The following is a 21092-nucleotide window of genomic DNA, read 5'->3' as shown; positions in this document are numbered from 1 at the left end:
TAATGTATTTCTGTTGCTGCTACAAAAACATACATACAAAAATACGGTCATTTTGATGACAATTTATTTAATTTATTAATTGTTTTTTTATCTTTAGCCTGTATTTTGCACTGAATCCTCAGTTCCACAAACTCTATTGGCACTTGACCAGTTATTATTACAGGGGTAGACTAGAGCATTAATCATGCGCTTCACATATTGTGCAAGTCACTGATACTTTGGACGTCCACTTATTTAAATTGGTACAAGAATATTGCACAATATTTTTATTAGAACATAATGCCTTGGATCAAAGCCCTTGGGCTGTTAAGGAATCTGTCTACAGTCGTTTGTTTTCGTATTAAAGCAGTTACTTGGTAACTTTAAGGTTGTGTTTATATTTTGATAGTAACTGTCGTGAGAATGATTCATTATTAAATGATGTAACGGTAAATGATGTAATGATGTAACGCGTATTTATAGGGGTAGTTGTGTTTATAGTTTTGGGTTTCTTCCGATCCTATTATTTCATCATTACTCTATTTAACCTCAAAATTTCATCAGACGAAAACCATCTTCTTGTATCCGGTTTGTTACATACATTTGTGATCGAGGAATTTATAGAATGATTCTGAATACATCTTATCGAACAGACACTACCAACTACATTATTGTTGTTATAGAATATGTGGAATTATGGTAAGTAGGGTTGAAACTTACTTATATTCTGGACCCCATCCCACTGTACGATGGACATCGCTTCGTTGGAGTACATCAGCCAGGACAGATACCGGATCCATGACACGTATTTGGGCATAGAACTGTAAAGAAATTGGGTTATTTAAATAGGATAGGATAGAATAGTAACACCGATACAAATATAAACTTTTTTGGTAACGTCAATGATTTTTTAATGAAACTACATATTTTAAATGTTATTGATGGTTTTGTGGCAACTAATAAAGAATGTTGAGAAACTCATTAAGAAACATTGAAACAATCATTTCCATAAGAATATTTCAATTTAAGTGAAATATTTACGCTTCTTTCGTAGTAACAGCCAACTATTCGGAATGTTACATAATACATATTATGGTAATATACCTTAACTTGATGAAAAGGCCAGAGGTCATCATGAGAGCATAGTCGAAGGGCACTAGATACGCAATAGCGACCGGCATCGACCCAAACACACATGAGAAGAACGAACCTAGAAATAAAAACATTGGTATGAAGACAGTGTTTTAAATGCATCTTTTAAGTTAGTCGTAATATGTGTTCTTTCAGACATTAATGTATGCAATCAATTATGTAATATTTGAGTCAGGTAAATTAGTAAAAGGCCAAGACTGTGTGAAGAGTCTCTGAAATTCATAAAAAATCTCCTGTGTAATTCTTGAAGCACAGAATTCAGACTAAATCGGTCCTAAATAGAAATCCTTTATTATGAGCTGATATAGCTATACATTGATACCTAAAATATTGACTAGTGGATTCATGATATATTATGATAACGATTGTCTCTAACGACCTAAACTTCACACTTAAATTATTTCCTGTCTCATTATATTATCTGCTTTTTTTTTAATTCCCAAAGTTATTCATTCAACTTTTCCTTATCATATCCTTCTTCGTTCTCAACCTATCCATCCACTTCCTATCATACAAAGTAACTTACCGCAGGCTATAGCCACATTCAGCACCAATATCGCCAGGAATACTGTGAACCCAAACGCGTAGAGAGATCCTCTCAGTCCCGCTATCCAGTACACCACTAGAGTGAATAGTGTTGGCTCTACTACCAAGCCGGGCAGCTGAAAGGGGAAAACTCGTTCTAGAAACGATTCGTCATGGCATGGTAAAAGTATATTTAAATAAGCCATAGATAGCCAAGGGATACAAGGTTTTTATTATACCTTAAAACTGGATTTTTCTATCTAACATTGTCTTAAATAATTTTCTCATAGTCTCCTATACTATAATATATAATTTCAATTTGAGAATTTAAGTTTGAGCTATTAATCTGATGAATTAAGGTACTTTGCACCTTGCAGTGATAGGTAGGGCCTTAAGTTTATTACTTAAAGACGTTGTTTTCCAGGGATTGTGCTTAGGCCTTATTACGGTACAAAACAAATGAAAAACAACATTATCATTAGGATCCTCACCAAAGCCACCATCTTCGCCGTATAATAAATAGGTGCTGAATACAGTCCAGCCTTCAGCTCTCTGTTGAGGAGTGGAAACTCCTCAGGGAACATGTGCAGGACGGAGTACATCGGGCTGAAAGTATTCTCCGCGATGATGATGAACAGCGCTCCCTGAACATCCTGGATGCCTGATTGAGTTAGGCGAGCGGTGCCCATGAAGCACAATCCTGCTGTTAATGCTATTGCCTATAAAGAAAGATAAGGTGAAGAAGAGGAACGAAAAATACGTTGGTTTATTAAAGACGATGTCGTAATTCCGAAAGCGAGTTGTTTTTGAGATTATAGTCAAGGAAAAAATGAAGAAGTTCGTCACAAATTGAGAAAGACGATTGACACGGGCGTTTCCCTAGTAAAAATAATGATAAAGGGTCAAAATCAACACCTCAATATTTCGTCAAAAACGTATACGCATCGGACGAACCGGACGAATCGGACGAACGACCAGTATTGTAGATGAAGACAGACACTCGTTAAAGTATAATTAGGATAATTGAAAAAATATATTTTACATTATAGTTAAAAAAATATATTCTTCAGTTTCAGGTACTCTAGAAAGAGATAAATAAAAAAAGTCTATCTTACCAGTTTCTGTATTATCCTTACAAACTGCACCCGTGGATCCCTGATGACTATGAGCAGGTATCTGTATATTAACCACCACAGTTTCGTGAGGAAGAACGGTGGCTGGAACGTGTCATGTGGTTCTCGCTGTGCCTATAAAAATGGAAGAAAAATGTTTATGTAGTTTCATAATTTACGAAACAAACTTGAAAGGATCAGCCCTAGTAGCCTATGGCCAGCTGTGGACGAATATGGGCTTACGATGATGATGGAGTGTATATAACACTTACGTCGGGTTTTCCGTGCTTCCCCTAGGTTGACAATATTTTAAGACCCACAGTTAGCTTATAATCCCAATTGAAATCAATAATATAAAACATTTATTGGTAGGCATAAATATATTACGAGATAAAATGTTGATATTGAGGAACTGATAAATTATGTGCAAAGGCAAACAAGAAAACTAGCTGTACTTCAAAAATATTCTAAGCTTTTTTTTTCGGCACGTGTAAGACTGACTCCAGAACTTATTTTAGATGGAAATATCGGAATCTATCGGAATATGTGAATAGTTTGCATTTTTACTTGCTTAGACAATTTCGAATTACTTATTTAAAACGGATCTAAGAGACGATTATCATCGTTCATCTATTTCACAAGCTTTTGTTATACAAACTTTGTATCCATCAACATTAATTCATTAAAAAAACATTCATGCAGCTTATGCATAACTAATTTGTTTATTCATTCAGCGTGTCCTAAAATATATATGGATTTATAAGAACAACTTATAATATATATTTCATTATCTGACTGATTTCTATCATTTAAAATGAATTATTAAAATGTAGATTAAAACATGTTTAATTTGTATCATCTCTGATTTATGATAACTATTTATCAAAATTATGTCGTTAAATGTGGAAATGGTCGTAACATGCCTATAATTATTTATTTAAATTAATCACTTTCTTGGCATTAAATAGCAAGTCCTTCATCACTAATCTGCTACCTAATTAAGCCTAATATATCAATAGAAGAAAAAATGATTAATCAGTAAGGATAGTCGATTAATTACATCAGGTTCAACTATTTAGTACAGGTTCCCAAGTATAGACAAGTTTAATCTTACAATGACCTTATTATTAGAGTACCCAAAGCATGACTGTTGAAGTCGTGGCACACAGCACAACGCCCTACTTTAAGGGGTGAAGTTGGACCTCGATTTGTAGAGCGTTAGCTCATGATTAAAGACTCCGGTTGGGTCCGAAACTAGTCGGGCAATCTAGCTCGTTGCATCATTTGAATAAGATTGCAGAGTAAAAAACTTTTCTTTATATTACTGTACTAAAATCTTATACTTAAAAAATATCTTACCGCTCGTATTGAACCCTCGTTATCCATCAAATGGAACTCCAAATGTATTTCCATGTCTAGTTCTTTGGCGGCATCGCTGACTGCGAACCTGTCGCAGACGTTCTTGATGGCCTGGCGTGAGGCCGACTCGGAGCCAGGAGTCAAGGACAACACCTTGATGAAGTAGTCTGTAGGGTTGTACATGAGGGGGCAATGGTAACCCAGACTGGGAACAAATAGCTTTGTTAATGATCAATGATAACGTATTTGTTTTAAAGTAGGTAATGCTTGTACATTTTGCACTCGTACCAAAACGACGAAAATTTTCTTGTGGAAAATTTGCGTCTATCCTGAATCACCATCGCAGTCTTTATTGAAGACAAAACTGTTTTCAATAGTCAATGGTTTCACGGTTTTTAGTAGATGATGTAATATCTAAAAGATGTTTGTATCTAAAAATTAATCGATGCAGATAGTAAATCATCTGTGTTATGTGTGTGTGGGTGTGATTGTTTATTACTGGAACTTTATTTTTTATGACAGTGGCACACAAATGAAGTCAACGTATTCAAAGAAACGACTATCTTTGAATACGTTGACTGCTGCTACATGGCTGCTACATGCTGACTACAACTGATCCCCACAGATGGCGCCGTGTTGAAGATTAGTCTACATAACAATGCGGAATCCGCAAAACCGTAATAAAACGATTAATGATTTAATAGTACTTAAATCTTTAATTTTGAACAGTGGATTTCGTTAGTATTAATGTGTGAGTTTTATAGCAAAAAGTGCTAATGTATTAAAACTTTATTCTTATTTTATTCTTGCGTGAATTCTTCGGTGCGGTGATTCTTCGAAATACAAATATTTTATTACTATGCGTTTATTAATTAATTATTATTTGGAATCCAAGGAATGAGCAGCTATCAGATTTTTATCTTGCTTATTCTTACTAAATATTTTATTACGGCTTTTGTATCTTTGAAAAAGTCAAGTGGATTATTTTATGATTTATATGCGATTTTCTAGGAACATAACTTAATAAGGAATACAATTTTCCGTGTTTCTGAGTTACAAGTTGGCCACTGAGCACTTCTTTGGGCTTTATTCTCCGGATCATATTTGATCTACGATACTAACAAACGAGCAGCTTTTTATTTGTAAAAGCATTTTCAAAATCGGTTCAGTTATTACTGAGATTACGCCCAACAACGTCCCATAAGTTCACAAACTTTATCTCTTTACAATATAAAGTATCTATATGAATTATTATAGTAATATTTTCGAATTTTCGCTCATATCTCAGGTACATAACGTTGCAGAAAATCAAATGCACTAAGCTATTAAAGAGAATGCAATTGAGGACGTTCCTAAGGACTCGGGAAGTCCTATTAAGGTCACAGCCTAGACTGGCCCATTGCAATGATGAGCTGCAATTGTATTGGAACTATGCTGAATAATTATAGGCCACATGCCAATTAATATGGTAGGTTAGTTAGATTTAAAGGTTCCAGATAAAAATATTGTATTTGTAGTATCTATAGTAGAAAAATTATTCGGTTGCAGTAAGAATGAAATCTAAGTTTTCGCTTGCATTAACTTGACTTGTAAAAGAGTTTACAAGTTTTGATTCTACTCAAGATTTCCGAAATAATATCATAAAACCGTTAAGTAATTAAAATAAGTATTATTTATCCACATTTCAAATTATAAATTACTAAAGCGTGATCCATCCATTACCATATTTAATTTTGCCAAACTTTTGACATTGAAGACACATTGCCACTAAAAAAATGCATTGCAAATATATTTTCAAAAAAGAAACGGACACAAATTATTATTTTTTATAATATTTTAATTACTATCCTGATATGCAAAACAACAGGTTTTTGACAAGTATTCATTATTTATTAGAATAAAGAATACAAGGAAGGCCGCCTAGACTAATTTCAAATACTGGATAGACAAGTTACCTTATTCCTAAACCCTCTATCGATATTAAATATAAATAAATTATTAAAATTTGTATACTAGAATTATCAGGTAGGCCACTCTGCGCGTATAATTATTACAGACAACTTTTTATTTATCCTTTTAGAACCTCGACCTTCAGACTACACGAGGCATTTCAAATGTACAATGAGTGCCTAAGTATGAAATGACTATGCGCAGTGACCTTGTATGGCGGCAGTTTCTTGGAAACTCTTTGGGTGTCGGAGTCTTGCATGTAGAGAAAAAAAAAACAAAAAAAAACGGAACAGATATGATGATCATGAATCTCTCAAAAACCTTGGTATTATTAAAGTGTACCTAACTCTAAAACTTACCTTTTAAAAAATTCCAAGGCTTGCGTGGATGTGCCCGCGAAGGCCACCCTCCCCTCAGCCAGCAGCACCAGCTTATCAAACTGCGCCATCAGTTCTGTGTTGGGCTGGTGTATGGTGCAAATCACCGTCTTGCCCTGCGCGGCACTCGCCCTCAGCAAGCTCATCATCTGGTGAGCTGATGATGAGTCCAGGCCGGTTGTGGGCTCGTCGCAAAACAGAAGGCCGGGGTCTGTTAGAAGCTGGAAATTAAATAGAACTGAAAACCCTAATAAAATAACAAAACCTCTTTTTTCCCCGGAGAGAATTAAAGGCTTTGAATCACACCGTTTGCTCGGGACATCGTTGAGGATATCGGATAAAAATTACTTACGCCTATGACGTTTCTTTGCACCTAGATACTTTTAAACTTATCAGGGGTAGGGGTTGCCTACTACGTAGGTACAATGCGGGATAACCGGTAATTCGTCAAACCATACATAAAACCTACCCCCAATTGGATACCGCTTGTAGCCTTTCGGTTGTTGTAGAAAGGCATTCAAACGGGAAGCGGTAAGTGCAATCGGTGTAATTGAATTGGTTTATTCAAGGTCACGGTAGATGCAATACCTGCCTTATATGTAAGAACTTGGTGAGGGCGCCATGCTTTAAGTGCAAAAAATGGTACTTGATAGATTTAAGTCTTCTATGCAGAAGAAGTCTTCTATGCAGAGTCTTCTATTAGTAAATTAAGGTAAGGTGCTAAAATAGTTAATTACCATTACCATATTGAAATAACAAAAGAATGCTCCGAGTTGCTTCAGCGTTGCATTATCAATTAATCTAATTAAATAATCGCCTTTCCGATACTTTTTTTTATTCTTATGATTTTGTTCATGCGTTCAAAACATTGTTCTATTAACCCGCCTGATGAAGCTAAGCAAAATGGAAATAAAAAGTATTTCTGACACGGTACTTAAACTTTTTATGAATAACTCGTTTATGTTAATCGGTACAGATTGCTCCTGTCATTGACCTAATACCACATATTACCAGGTAATAAAATACAAGTATTATTATGAAGCGAACTTGGATGCATATTAGATATAAAAAACATGCCACACCTTATAAATGCTAGATGGAAAAGTTAGATTGCGCAATATTTCGTGTTTATGTGGGGCAGATGTTCACAAAACATTCATGTATAATTATTATGTGATAAATGATTAAAAAACTTTTTGGAAAGCTTTGACAAAGGGATATCTCTTAATCTTCTAATATATAAAATTCCCGTGTCACGATGTTAGTTACCGTACTCCTCCGAAACGGTTCGACCGATTTTTATGAAATTTTGTATACATATTGGGTAGGTCTGAGAATAGAACAACATCTATTTTTCATACCCCTAAGTGTTAAGGGTTGCTCACACAAAAAAAATATTGTTTTTTTTGGACGAAATTGTTTTTTTTTACTTTTTTTAAAGTGTGGCATTAAAAAATACATACAACTAGAAATAATGTATGAGGCAAAACAACGTTTGCTGGGTCAGCTAGTAATATATACTATTAAGAGAAAATTCTCGCTCGCCTTTCTTTAAGACTAATAAGAATTACTCAAAAAAACAATTTTATTGTTTAAATCTAAGCGACTAATAAAAACAATTACGAACAAGAACTTAAAAAGAGAACTGACATTTATTCCTTTAGTACCACAAAAATAGTTTGGTCTCGAGGATGTGCAGGTTTAAATGTCGAACGAGTGGAAACTTTTTGTTTCCTTATCTCACTAAGATCGGTTTAGACAAAATGCAGGATCCTTATCTATTATAATGAATTCATTAACTACCAATTTGAAAGTGAAGAAGACTGCCATGGCACACTGACAAATAGCGCATAGTAACTAGTAACGTAGTACTGGAATTAAAAGCCTCGTAAATAGCAGACAGGAATTCTTGTCAAATTGTTACATAACATAAAAAGCAGCATGAAAAACGCCTGCCGAATGACTCGTCATCTACTGTGACATTAAATGGATGTAAAAATAATAAAAAAAACCAATATAAAATTTTGCCATGTTAGAGGCTTTGTCATGCAAAAACTATGGCATAAGGAAAAATGTATCTAAGGGCTATATAATAAGGCTCGGTACAAGTCTGTAAAATGTGTACACAGCATCAAACAAGGCACTGAACTGCAACTTCTTTTAACGTCCCTAAGTTCCTTTACATTATACACATAGTTTCCAGTATTGCTTACCTCAGTCGCAAACGCCAGCCTCTTCCTTTCTCCACCAGACAACGTCTTTCGTCCATCGAGACCCCCGATCAGAGTGAACCTGGATCCGTACAAGGACAGCTGTCTTAACAGCTGGTTGACTCGTCTCTTGCGGGCTAAGGATGAAGTGCGACCATCCATGCGTAAGCGGGCCTAGGAAAAACACCAAATGATTCTTATTGAGTTACTTGTATCAGAGCAAAAGAACATTTTGTAGGGATACTGAAAGAGAGCAAGAGACAAGTTCAAAATGCCGTTTCAATTAATGAAATCAGCCAGTATCGAGTTCCCTTGCTGGAAATGGGCAACCTGGACATTTAAGTCAAAAATATGTCAAAAACATGTGAACATTACACAAAAGAGTGCTATTTAAATCTAGAAAAGGTGAATTGTGTTGTGGTTGTGGTGGAAAGGTGGTAGCTCATATGAGATTTTTTGAGAATGAAATGCCTCCATGAGAATCAAGGGCCTTGATCCAGCAACGCAACTTTTAAAGGCTGGTATCATTATAAAACATAAAAGTCTCTTACCATGATAGTCAGGTGTTCAATAACAGTGAGGTTGTCCACAAACAGGTCATCTTGATGCATGTACCCGCTCTCCTGGTGCATGAAGTCTCCGAGAGGAGTCCCATTCATTGCGATGTCGCCATCCACTATTGTACCCACTGCCAACAAAAAATATATTTGGATACGCAAATATGTATGTGAATGTTAGTCGTTATGATGCGATTTTTTTGCCGATGGTGGAGTGGAAGAAATATAATATACTAATTGGGAACTCCTGTGTCCACCTCTTAACATAAGACTGTTGCAGATGTTGCAGTTGTGGAAGTAAGGCAGAGATTAGCAAAGTCTTTATTAGTATTTGCATGGCGGTTCAGGTTTAGTCAGTAAGAGTCTGACACTACCCTCCTTCTCGGGTTAGGAAGCTGGTAGTGTCAGACTCTTTCTGACTGGAAATGAGGATTCCACCGCTTAACCCAAATAAAGGTGTGGATGAGTAGGTATAGTCTGCATCGATACACAACTTTAAACTAAATTAACATTTGACAATTTATTTAAAACAAAACAATGAATGTTAATGTTTTTAAATTCTGTCACATTTTTACATTTAACTAAAGATGAATGCACGATAACATAAATTAAAAATGTAAACAAGTTAATCCCGTATATAAACTTATTAAATATTTACGTCAGCAATTTAAAAAAAAACGGATTTTCTTATTAAATCCATAATATATTAAGTTTCATTCAAAGATGAACTTTAATGATAAAACAATTATCTATTTACATAAATATACAAGAACGTCGCGCACGCTCCATAAAGATTACTTATCAGACTTAGCTGATTCTCATTTTCTAAATTATTATTATAATTATTATTTATCTATGTGATTTTATATTGTAATTAGGTAACTTGTTCATTGTAGTTTTTAAAATTACAACAATAAAAGTACAAACGTTTTAATTAAGTAGGTACATTTCATGACAAAACAATAATATGATGACCTTACCCTTCGAGTTGGATTCATATTATAAATATTTGTAATGTCTATTCGTGTTTGGGCTCATTGGACCCATATTTAAAAAAATAAAGTGATACCAAACAAAAATAATTAATTAAAAGGCCTGATCCAAAACAAAAAGCTCGTTAATATCATAAGTGATAATGATATCATATCACTACAAAGTGATACCGGTACGACACATGATATTTATTTCAATAGGTTCTTCCGTTCGTGGTTGTACGAGTGTGGCTTCTCCTAATCTTGGATGATATAATTAGGCAATAGAATTAGGGACTGTGTTCTCAATATTACAGTAAGAACACGTGGTATACAGAATAGGGTACCTACAAACACCTCTTTTGGGTTGGATAATGTTGTCGACTACCCTCGACGCTCTATGTAACTATTACCGTACTTGATAAATGATGGGGCCTCGTATGCAAAATATAAAAACGGGTCAAATAAGTAATGTGGAGGTGATTGCACCCTCAAAACAGCAATCAAATATGTTTATAATGACATTTGTGAAGCAGATTCACAGGTCTGAGATTAGTTTTGGTCCTAATCAGAGTCGGACAATCTCGATAAACACGTGTCGTTAAATAAATACTTTATTGATAAAGCCAAATACTTTATTGTGATTTTTAACAATTATTCAAGATAATTAAAAGAAAGATAAAATTGCATCTTATCTATTCTTGTATTTTATTAATGAAAATCAAGTTCGTTATCGGAACCAAAAAATAAAATTGTAATTAACTATATTTAACTCAGTCCCAAACTTGTGGGTAGGCAGTTATCTGTAACCGGTTTAACCCAAAACTGTTCGATGTTATTTTTTATTCAAATAAAACCGTTTTGGTTTTAAAATTTTGTTTTAGAAAATGACAACTTACCTGGACTACGATGTGCTAGTGCGGTCATGAGTGTGGTTTTGCCTGCACCACTGAAACAAATGAAAAACAATGAAACATGGTATACTGGTCGGCCAGGCCCATGCCTGACGTGTTCGACGCCTCAAAGAGATGTCAGCAAGCTAAGTGGGCCCATTAACATAAATGTCTGTCGGGCCAGCGGGATTGTTCGAAAGTGTTACCGCGGCCCCGATACACAAAGGGCAAAGGAAGGAATTTGGGTGGGTTTTAGTTAGTAAAAGTACGTCATTAATTCATTATCTTAAACTTATTCCAAAATGTGGAGTCATTTGGTAATTTCCCATCAGGACAGAACTCAGGTCAGTTTATCGATTGATTATGACTGATCTGAGTTATTTTTGTTGCAAACCCATTGGGACTAATTAATCCCTACGGATCCAAACTGCAGTTTGGTGGACCTTCAACCGGTTATAGAAAATAAGTACCGTTGAAGTCTAACAGATTAAATCTCTTTGTCTCTGAGTCCCATTGCATTAGTTAATGTTGAGAAATTCGAAGCGGAAGATAGATCGAAGCTTATGTCTAGTAGTGTACGAATATGGGCTGATGGTGAGAAATTCGAAATCCTATGACAATACCTTGGGCTACAAAGGGATATCATGTGGGCAAAAGAAAAGATATTATTATGGACTTATGTGTTTACTTTTAGCTGTACGATTATATTTTTTGTAGCAATAAATATATTGCCGTTTATTTAAAATAACATAAATACTTACAAAATCTCTATAAATCTCACAAATAACTTGACAGTGTAATGCGAGCTACATCGCTACTGTATGTAGATCGTCGCTTTCCAGATGACTGATGCATTGATAGTCGATACTATTTATATATTTAGAACCGAGTGTAATAAAGTTAACGCCTTTGATATGCTTTAATAATTTAAAATTTAAAATTATCTTTTGCTGTGATCTACCGAAAAACTAATTTAACGAAAAATTTGTATACATTTGATGCTCAACAATTTCATCGTGATTAGAAAGGTACATTGAAGAGGAAAGTCAACTTGAAAATAATTTCAAATTATTACAAGTGATGAACATGAAAGTTTGAATTGTGTAAGTAATAAATAAGTTCAGAAAGTGTTATTAATTGAATTTAACATCTTTATTTTACTATTTGTAGGATATTGCAAGATAGACATTTCTTATTATAATTTAATGTGTATTCAATGAATAATACACATATTAAAGCACTGTCTTAATTATAATTGGTTGTAAAACAAGTTTGGTTTAGTAATTCGGGTGTTAAGTAAAATTACCCTCGGCATTTTTTTAAGGTGACATTAAAACTGATGATTCTAGTTATCAATAAAAATGACCATTAATTTGCGAAAATTTTGTTATTTATTAATTAATGTCACTCGAGACTAAAATAGACGTTTACCAGCAAAGAATTAGAAAATTGATAAAGAAAGTCTAACTAGAACGACAGAATAATTCATCCAAAAAATATAGGATGTATTTTTCTTTCATAGCGTTAAGATAAAATGAAGATGTTACATTACATTGTGTTGATATTCGCTTGTGACGTCACTTATCAGTAAATGTTTGTCAACAAGTGACGTTAAAGGCACCTTCATAAGTTTCACTACCTTTGATGCATTGTTTTTTGGACCTTTTAAATGAAATACATACGGAAATACATAAGTATCTTCCGGATGGAAGATGCGTAAATCTTTTGAATGCTAAGAACTATTTAATTGACAATAAATAATGGGGACTGGCAAGCAGCCACTGAATTTTAAGTTATAATATTTATATGTAATAATATATTACAAATTCTTATAATAACCAAACTGATAACGGCATTAAAACCTGTTTTACTAAGATGGCACGTGTTCCTAAAGTTGGTTTATGTAAATCAGGCCAATGACGTCAATCATTTGAATAGGTATTTATATTGACACCTACATATTTGAGGCCTAGACAAAAATAAAGTTAGGTCAGTTACTAGAGGTACCGTAAAACAGGGTAAATAGGTCCAAGAAATGGATTTGAACTTATGTATTGTGACCACAATTCGACTTTTGAATTATAATATGACTATTTTGACTATTTAGTTTCGTACGTTAAGAAAAACAGAACCAGGTCCCCATCTCCGCTATTTACAACGGTCGATGGTTGAATAAAAACTGATAATACTTACATTATTGTGTTCTCAAAATGCATATCGATGATTGCATCGGATATAATAATAATGGTAAAATTTAATCCAATTTAAATTCATTCATCGGCTATTTTTAATAGCAGAATTGGGGCCCTGAATGTATCTTATATGACTTAATAGCCTGCCTTACACATAATGATGTGTTATGTGTTTAAAAATAAACATCGAGGTTAAGCAATGATTGGTAGGCCTAATCGTAAGTGTGACCAAATGACCACAAATTTATTTCTACAGTCTAGTTTTACGACATACCGGCCGGTTCTTAAAGTATTTATACAATACTAGCTGTTGCCCGCAGGCCTGCTCGATGCAAATCGAAAATGATTCCACAGAAACATAAAATCGGGATAAAAACTATCCTATATATTAACCCTGGTTATAATAACTACTCCTGTACTAAGTTTTGTCTAAATCCGTTTCGTGATTTTTGCGTGAAAGAAGAACAAACAACACCATACATAAAAAAAATCCTTTTATAATATTACTATGATAGGAACTATTAAAATATTAAACCACGCAGTCAAGTGGATATGGGCTGTTAGCTTCAGAGAACTTGAATATCATGGCCATGTTTTATTAGAAAATGAAACATGTTTGTTATCCCTTATTCCTAGAATAATTTTAAGGTTTGAGATCCTCAACTCGAAAGAGGTGGAGATGACTTAAATATAGTTTAACCAAAGATGTAAATAGATGATAATGAAAACAAGCTAATCAAAATAATACATATAATAAAGTGTAGTTATTTATAACTTACCTTGGTCCCATCAAAGCCGTCATGGTCCCAGGCTTCGCGATGCCACTCACTAAAACAAACAACAATATTGATTTAAAAACAAAACAATACAACCTACTTCAAATAAGAAACTATTGAGCCAATCTTGATGATTTTTGTATTGAACCAAATGACAGTCAAATTAAAAAGAAAATATCAACAAAATGGATTCATCCAGTCCAAAGTTTTCAGGTATCAAATATAAAGGATATAGTATTAATACAGACGAATTGACAGCCTTCTCCTCTTTGAAGTTGGTTAAATGGAAATACCATAATAAATTAATTCGTTCATTAATTCCATAAAATTAATATAAACTAACTAAGACACATTTTATGAAAATAAAATAAAACGCTTTTTGTGTTTACATAGCTTTTATTAGCAATAAAACTGTTTGTATAAAAGGTTGATTGGCATTAATTGGTCATTGCAAGAAACAATCATAAAAATGTCGTAAAATTATATAAATTCTAGTGCGTATTGTGAGTCATTTTGTCAACCTTTTAACTGTTGAAAAGCGACTTCGCGAATTATTATTTTTGTTGTAGATAAAGTATATAAAATATTTTTTGATTGTTTCAGAAGGGTATTTTTATCTTAATTAAAGTAACCTACGTTTCGCTTTAAAAGTTTTGTGTAGCTTTCATAATACAATACGAGTTTATTAGGTAAGACTTTCGAAGTCGTCGCCGTCGTCGAAGTTTAGTATAAAAGAATATTCAAGTGATAAAGTAAATAATTAAAACAGAAATAAATAAATAGTGTTAATTTATATAGAATAATAAAATAATATGTATTTATAATTTAAATTCATAGAAATGTAGATATGAATACCAAAGCCAAATGTAGATAAGAATTGTAGAAATACTTTACCTATATTATTATTAATTGTAAAACTGAAAATGTTATTAATCCTCCAAATTCTTATTTTGTTATGCCCGACAGGGGCCACAATGCTCCAAAACAAATGTATCTTGTGTACCTACCACCTAAGTTCACATTGTGGAATGCAATAAACGTATTGAGTATTGATTGTTGAGTTTTCGCAGAGAAAATTTTAGTAAGTACAGACAGTGAAATAACTTCATGAGCGCTTTCCTATTCTTATTTCTACAAATTAACTCCCTCTTTACAAATTAAAATGATATCCAATATGTCACTGGCGGTGTCCCAATAATACAAATCACATTCAGAACACCTTACTCAGAACAAGCGTACATGTGGATCGATCCTCGGACACGTCGCACACAAGGCCTTTGACTTAGGGCTAACCGTGCAGACTAAATAAACACCACCAGGATTAAAATAAAAAGTTACTCAACAAGTATAAAATTGACTTTTATATCACTTGGTAATTTGTAAACCCTGGTTGTGTTAACCGGCTTGTATTGCTGAATGTAAATTCGTAAATCATAAATTAGGATTATACATACAAACAAGTCTATTTGATTTAGGAAATGCCAAAACTGCACACGAATGTCAAAATTAGTATTTGTATGAGCTTCAAATGTTGTATGTGGTATGTTGCTCATTGACGTCACAAATGCTACTTTTTTACTCAAATAATTGTCGCTCAACATGTTATTTTAAATATCAGTAATTAAATATGCAAAATTAATACCTTTATTATTATTAACAATGTTGCCAATAAAGTATAATTATTTTTATTTAAAATTATTACTAGTTCTTTTTTAAAATTTCGGTCATTATTCAATATATTAAGCTTAAGCTTTCTGCATGTGTGATGCAGTATTGACTAAATCTTAGAAGCTACGACCCTGAGCGCACGTGCCGTGTCTTACGGCCTTACGGCAAGTCGGGCCTGCGGGTAAATGAGAGTACACCCTTGTTACATGATCAGCTAACAGGCCTTGAATAAGATGGGCGCTTCGCCCTTGCATCCGTTCTAATGAGACGTGAATGAAGTTCTCTTTACACCTATCCTTCTAGGAATCCCAAGGACTAGGAATAAATAATGATTGGGCGATACCGTGACTCTGACTTAAATAGTAAAACATATCCCCACGCCGCGCCGTGCCCTTGACGTGAAGACAAAACAAAGAACGAACTAACCCCAACAATCTAGAAAATGTCTAGACAGAAATTGACGATTTCATAATTACTAGAAGGCGAAGCTATCTGTAGAGTGATTCATACACTTTCACTTACAAAATATAGTCTAGGCCCTTAACCAATGCCTTGATGGAGATGATGATATTGTATTACAACCACGTGGCGGGCGGAATAACCCTATCATATTACAATGCGATATACTATTATGCTGGTGTCTGGTATGTTACATTTCACCGATAAAAAGCATGTTTTAGGTATTATGAAGGCTTTGTCGTGTTAGTAACTTACATATTTTTATTACTTTAAGTGCAATAATGCTATCAAGTTACATTCCGAAAGTCATTACCCTTGTATGTTTACTTGGAGCCATGTTATGTATTTTATTGTTCAAAAGTCAGTTAATTGTAAAGAAATGTTATCGGGACTCAATTTCAGACAATGTGAAACGCAAAGCAATTTAATTTTGTCAACCAACCACGCCTTATAGGACCAAAAGAACTTTCTTTTGTTAGATTATTTCTACTTAATTCTATTACATACAAAGCACCAGTAAGGCAACTAAACAACACTTATTTTTCGTCGCCGTGACAAAAATTCCGTGACGCACAACTCAAAGAACTATGCTCGTCTTGCATGACCCTAAGAACAATTTCTTACCAGACAGAGCCATACCATTAACGACCTTCAAATTCAGAAAACTGATGATATGAGGTTTATTTATTAATATTGAAGCCAATATTTAAATTAAACTTAATTTGAATACGTACTTGCTAAATGTCATTTTTGTTTTTAATAACGTGCTGGTTTAATGGTTTAATTCAAGTCAAAACACCATGAACGAAAACAAAACAAAACAAATAAGAAAGTGAGTTTAAATAAACGTGGGAATAAAGTTAAGAATTCATAAAACATACCATTATTGACGAGCCTCTTCTGTTTCCCATCCTTGAGTTTGACATGCACGGTGAGGTCGCGCCACACTAGAGTGCACGGCTCGAAGTTCTGAGTGGGGCCCAGCACCTCCTCAATCTCAGGGTACAGAGCGTCATACTTCGACTTCGGGTCCTTATACCTTAGGTCTTGGGGGAGCAACTCCTGGTAAACAAAAATAAATTTTGATAGTAAATGACAGTAAATAGTTACGGCATCGATTTTGTTCTAAAAGTAGAGTGCCTGAAGTTGCCAATGATACCAATTTGCCAATGATTTGATGTCAATTGAGATTGACACTGACACTTAAACTGCTGTAGTCAATTACCGGAACCATGATAATTATTAAAAAAACGAAGAATTTAATTCGTTCGAATTTTTAATTGGGGCTCCATACTTTTACATACGTACATTGCATGAAACGGGCGTCAATTTATAAAGAAGGGAATATTATATTACTTTATGATGTCCGTGTTTCTTGCACAAACGTGAGACAAACACCAACCATTCACTCAACTAACGAAAAAAAAGCAAGAGTAAAATAAAAAAAAGGGTTTGTACTTCAAAAAGAATTAAGGCCTCTTTTTAAGTAAAGAACTCCCTGTGATAGGTAACCACAAAAGCTGCTATCTAATCACATATTTAATTAATATTAAAAAACGCACATCATTAATACTTTAATTATTAATGATTATATTAATTAGTGCAATATAACATAATTATAAACGATCGGACTATTAATTAAAAAAAGAAATGCATACGAAATCTCTATTGCGCAATATAAAGCAACGAATCCAAAACAAGATTCATTCCTATTTACCTAAGTTGTATATTAATAATTTATAATTTACCCATAGATCAAAACAAGTTTTATATGGTTCATTACAGCGTCAAGGACTTCTGTTGTTTTTTCTGCCTTCATCACTCATCGTTGCATGCAACTATTGTTATATTAAACTAAAACATTTAAGAGAGCATAATTTTAGTTACATCATTGCCCTGTAGTGTGTTTCCAGTTTATCGATATAAAATCCTTTTTTTTTTCTAAAGCTCAATGAATATGTTTGCTAATTTTTCCATGAGTACTTTTCCAAACAACGTTAAATATTCGAAAACGCTTTGATCAATAACAAAGTAATATAAAAGAAGTCGTCATACATTTAATTAAGACATTCGCATTGATTGATTGGACATCAAAAACAAACCGGTCGATTCATCGTTATTAATGCAAACATGAAAAAATGTTTAACGATATTTAAATAATTATGAATATCATACAACAATAAAATTCGGTTGCGTTACGTACGCTGACATTTTGAATCAATAAAAATAAATGCAATAAAAATTTAAAATAAAAATATTGTAATTTAAAGTGGGTGCCGTATTATCTATGCAACAGTCATTAGTTGTCACTTAAAGAATGCAAATCGTTACGATGTTATCAACACTATCAAAAATTATATAACAGCTTTATTTTAACATTTATGATAACTTTCTAAATTCCTACGCCCTTAATACAGTTTACATTTTGTGATTAAATTCCATTAGTGCAGATGCCAATGTTTAAAACAAGAAATGAATTAGAAAGGTATTTAAAGTCACGATACCTTTACTGTTGTTTAATTAACATATTTGATCATTGATGCTCCTAAACATTTTTCTATTTCTTAAAAAGAGTTAAAAAACACTAGAGAATACGACCTGGGCACTAAATTAATCGTAACTATTGTAATGAGTCAAGATCGCCTATATTTTACACAAGCTTTCCTGACCTACTAATTTTATAGTTTAAAAATCATAAATGATTCGAAATTTAAACGTAATTTATTCCAGCCGGTACCAACTTGTTTTTTTGTTAGAAGTTAAATCGTACCTTTGAGCATAGATTATATCATTAAAGAAAACAGCCTTGTAATTTTCCACTTATGTCAAGAATAATAAGGGGAATGATACCATGTCAATTATATTAGGAAGAGTAATTATGCAGAACCTTGATTAAAAACAACACAAAAACTTTAAAGCAATAAATCACTCTCACTTGCCACTTTATAACTAGAAAAAAATATGTTAATTTATGGTAACACATTTCCTTACATATAAATCCTCCCCAGTTGGTAATTCAGCTGTGAATTGAAGTCGGTCTCCATCCTTCGTTGGACTGGCACTCATTCTTATTGCACTATAATAAAACTATAAATTAAAAACAAAAGTTCGGAATTATTTTTAAATTTGGATTTGGAGCGGTGTCTTGGGTATCGGCGCGTTCATTTTACCGATAGCTACGGAGTTTTGGCGGCCGACCATCGCGCGTCTCTCTACGACTGTAACGATGTTAGTTTGACATTACCAGCGGCGTTAGAGCGAGATGCATGATGGGTTTAGAGTAGGAGTGATAACACATGGTATAAAAAAAACATCAAATAGTTAAAATACTTGTGTAGGCCTCGACAGCGTACATTTGATAACGCTTTTGTTGATTAAAGGTAGGCTTTATTTGTCGACTTGGTTTAATTTCTTAAGGCAAATCTTTTTCCTATTTACACAGTTTAAGGCATAGCATATTTGTAGGAATGTACAGTGATGATTAAGCTTCTAAAATATTAATGAAGTAGGAACTACTTAACATTGAAGAAACAATAAAAAGTTACAAATATGTCTCCAAAATTTATACAACAACAAAACATTATTGTTTATTATATTAATAATATTTAAATAAGGTCAGAATTATAGAGCTCAAAAATCCGAAAGATAAAGATTACCAACGACTGATAAAAATGAATTATTTCTAGGCAACGTGAAACCAAGACCCCATACAAATAAGAAAAACAAACATACGGACTGATTTGAAATAACCTTTTTTGTAGGGACAAACATTATTTTTGTTATGCTAAAACTAATTGGTCAATGACCTTAAAACAATTAATTTAAATTTTTCACAAATACTTTATATTGTTTATTATTGCTATTCTTTATTCAAGGGTCAAGATAAAAATCACCCCAACTTAGAATCAGGTATTTTTATGACGAATATTGCTTTACCATAATTGTCTTAATGTTTTCAACATTGATCCTACTCAATTTAAATTGAAGAATAACTTATAACTAATTAATGACTTCTATAAGTAATTCAAAAAACTGTCACAATTTACAACAAAAGGCGTTATCTTGTATGATAACTGGCTGACCCAGCAAAAGTTGTTTTGGGATATAAATTCTTTGAAGGGAATGTCTGGTTAAGAAAAAGCATTACATACTCAAACTACCCGATATGGACGCAAACTTTCACTAGAATCGGACGAGCCGTTTCGGAGGAGTTGAACAACAAATACCGCGACACAAGACTTTTAGATTATATAAAAACAAATATATAAAAACACATTATATACATTTGGCTTCTTTAAACCACAGTTTCTGTCTATTTTTACTTAAATAACATTTAAAATTCATGTTTGATTCATCGCAAAGACTTGCATTCTGCATTTAATAGTCTTAATAATATTTTATTGCTATTCGGAAACTAACTTTTGCCTTGACTTTTGATTTTGTCGATAACGTGCTATATTAGCTTAACCACATTGCGATAAGACTTGTGATATAGATCAGTGAAAAAGTCAACGACTGGGATCTGGTAATAAATAGTCAGTCATGGGGCAGGATTGTGGCAATATCTGAAACTAGCTGTTGCCCGCGACTTCGTCCGCGTGGTTGTTAGAAGATATAAGTTAGGAATTTTTGAACGGAAACTCTCGAAGATGAATAATTTTCCCTGTTTTTTTCCACATTTTAGATTGTATCTTCGCTCCCATTAGTCGCATCGTGATGGTAGTTCAGTATAGACTAAACAAATAAATAAAAATTTATACAATTTTACCGGGTGTGCCAAAAGATTTGCCGTCGGTATACCTGCAAACAGTTTTTATTTTGACTCTCCTAAACTATCAGGTTAAGAGAATCCTTATGAGGAGTGAGGGGTGGGCTTTTTACACCCATCCCTTGAGAAGGAGTCCAAAGGACT

The 21092-nt window shown here is 33.5% G+C and overlaps 1 protein-coding gene across 1 annotated transcript; it reads right to left on the bottom strand.

The window, feature by feature from the left end:
* Positions 1-510: 510 nt before the first annotated feature.
* LOC113504516 (protein scarlet-like) lies at positions 511-19636 on the bottom strand. Its single transcript, XM_026886849.1, has 13 exons — positions 19172-19636; positions 17062-17242; positions 14057-14105; positions 11092-11141; positions 9216-9352; positions 8668-8838; positions 6437-6675; positions 4128-4332; positions 2772-2903; positions 2148-2375; positions 1658-1793; positions 1084-1189; positions 511-800 (listed from the first exon to the last, which is right to left on the bottom strand). Exons 1-13 carry the CDS (start codon positions 19244-19246, stop codon positions 674-676), a joined length of 1836 nt encoding a protein of 611 aa, XP_026742650.1. The 5' UTR covers positions 19247-19636; the 3' UTR covers positions 511-673.
* Positions 19637-21092: the final 1456 nt, after the last annotated feature.

The sequence above is a fragment of the Trichoplusia ni genome, chromosome 22 (genome assembly GCF_003590095.1).
Source record: "Trichoplusia ni isolate ovarian cell line Hi5 chromosome 22, tn1, whole genome shotgun sequence".
Taxonomy (NCBI): domain Eukaryota; kingdom Metazoa; phylum Arthropoda; class Insecta; order Lepidoptera; family Noctuidae; genus Trichoplusia; species Trichoplusia ni.
Note: the sequence above shows the minus strand (reverse complement) of the source record. Positions and strands in the feature narration are given on the sequence as shown.

Coding starts and splice junctions, on each gene's coding strand:
- LOC113504516 (XM_026886849.1), bottom strand. CDS start 19,246: ATGAGTGCCAGTCCAACGAAGGATGGAGACCGACTTCAATTCACAGCT. Junction 11,142..14,056: donor ACGGCTTTGATGGGACCAAG/GTAAGTTATAAA, acceptor CATTTGTTTCAG/TGGTGCAGGCAAAACCACAC. Junction 4,333..6,436: donor GCCTTGGAATTTTTTAAAAG/GTAAGTTTTAGA, acceptor ATTTGTTCCCAG/TCTGGGTTACCATTGCCCCC.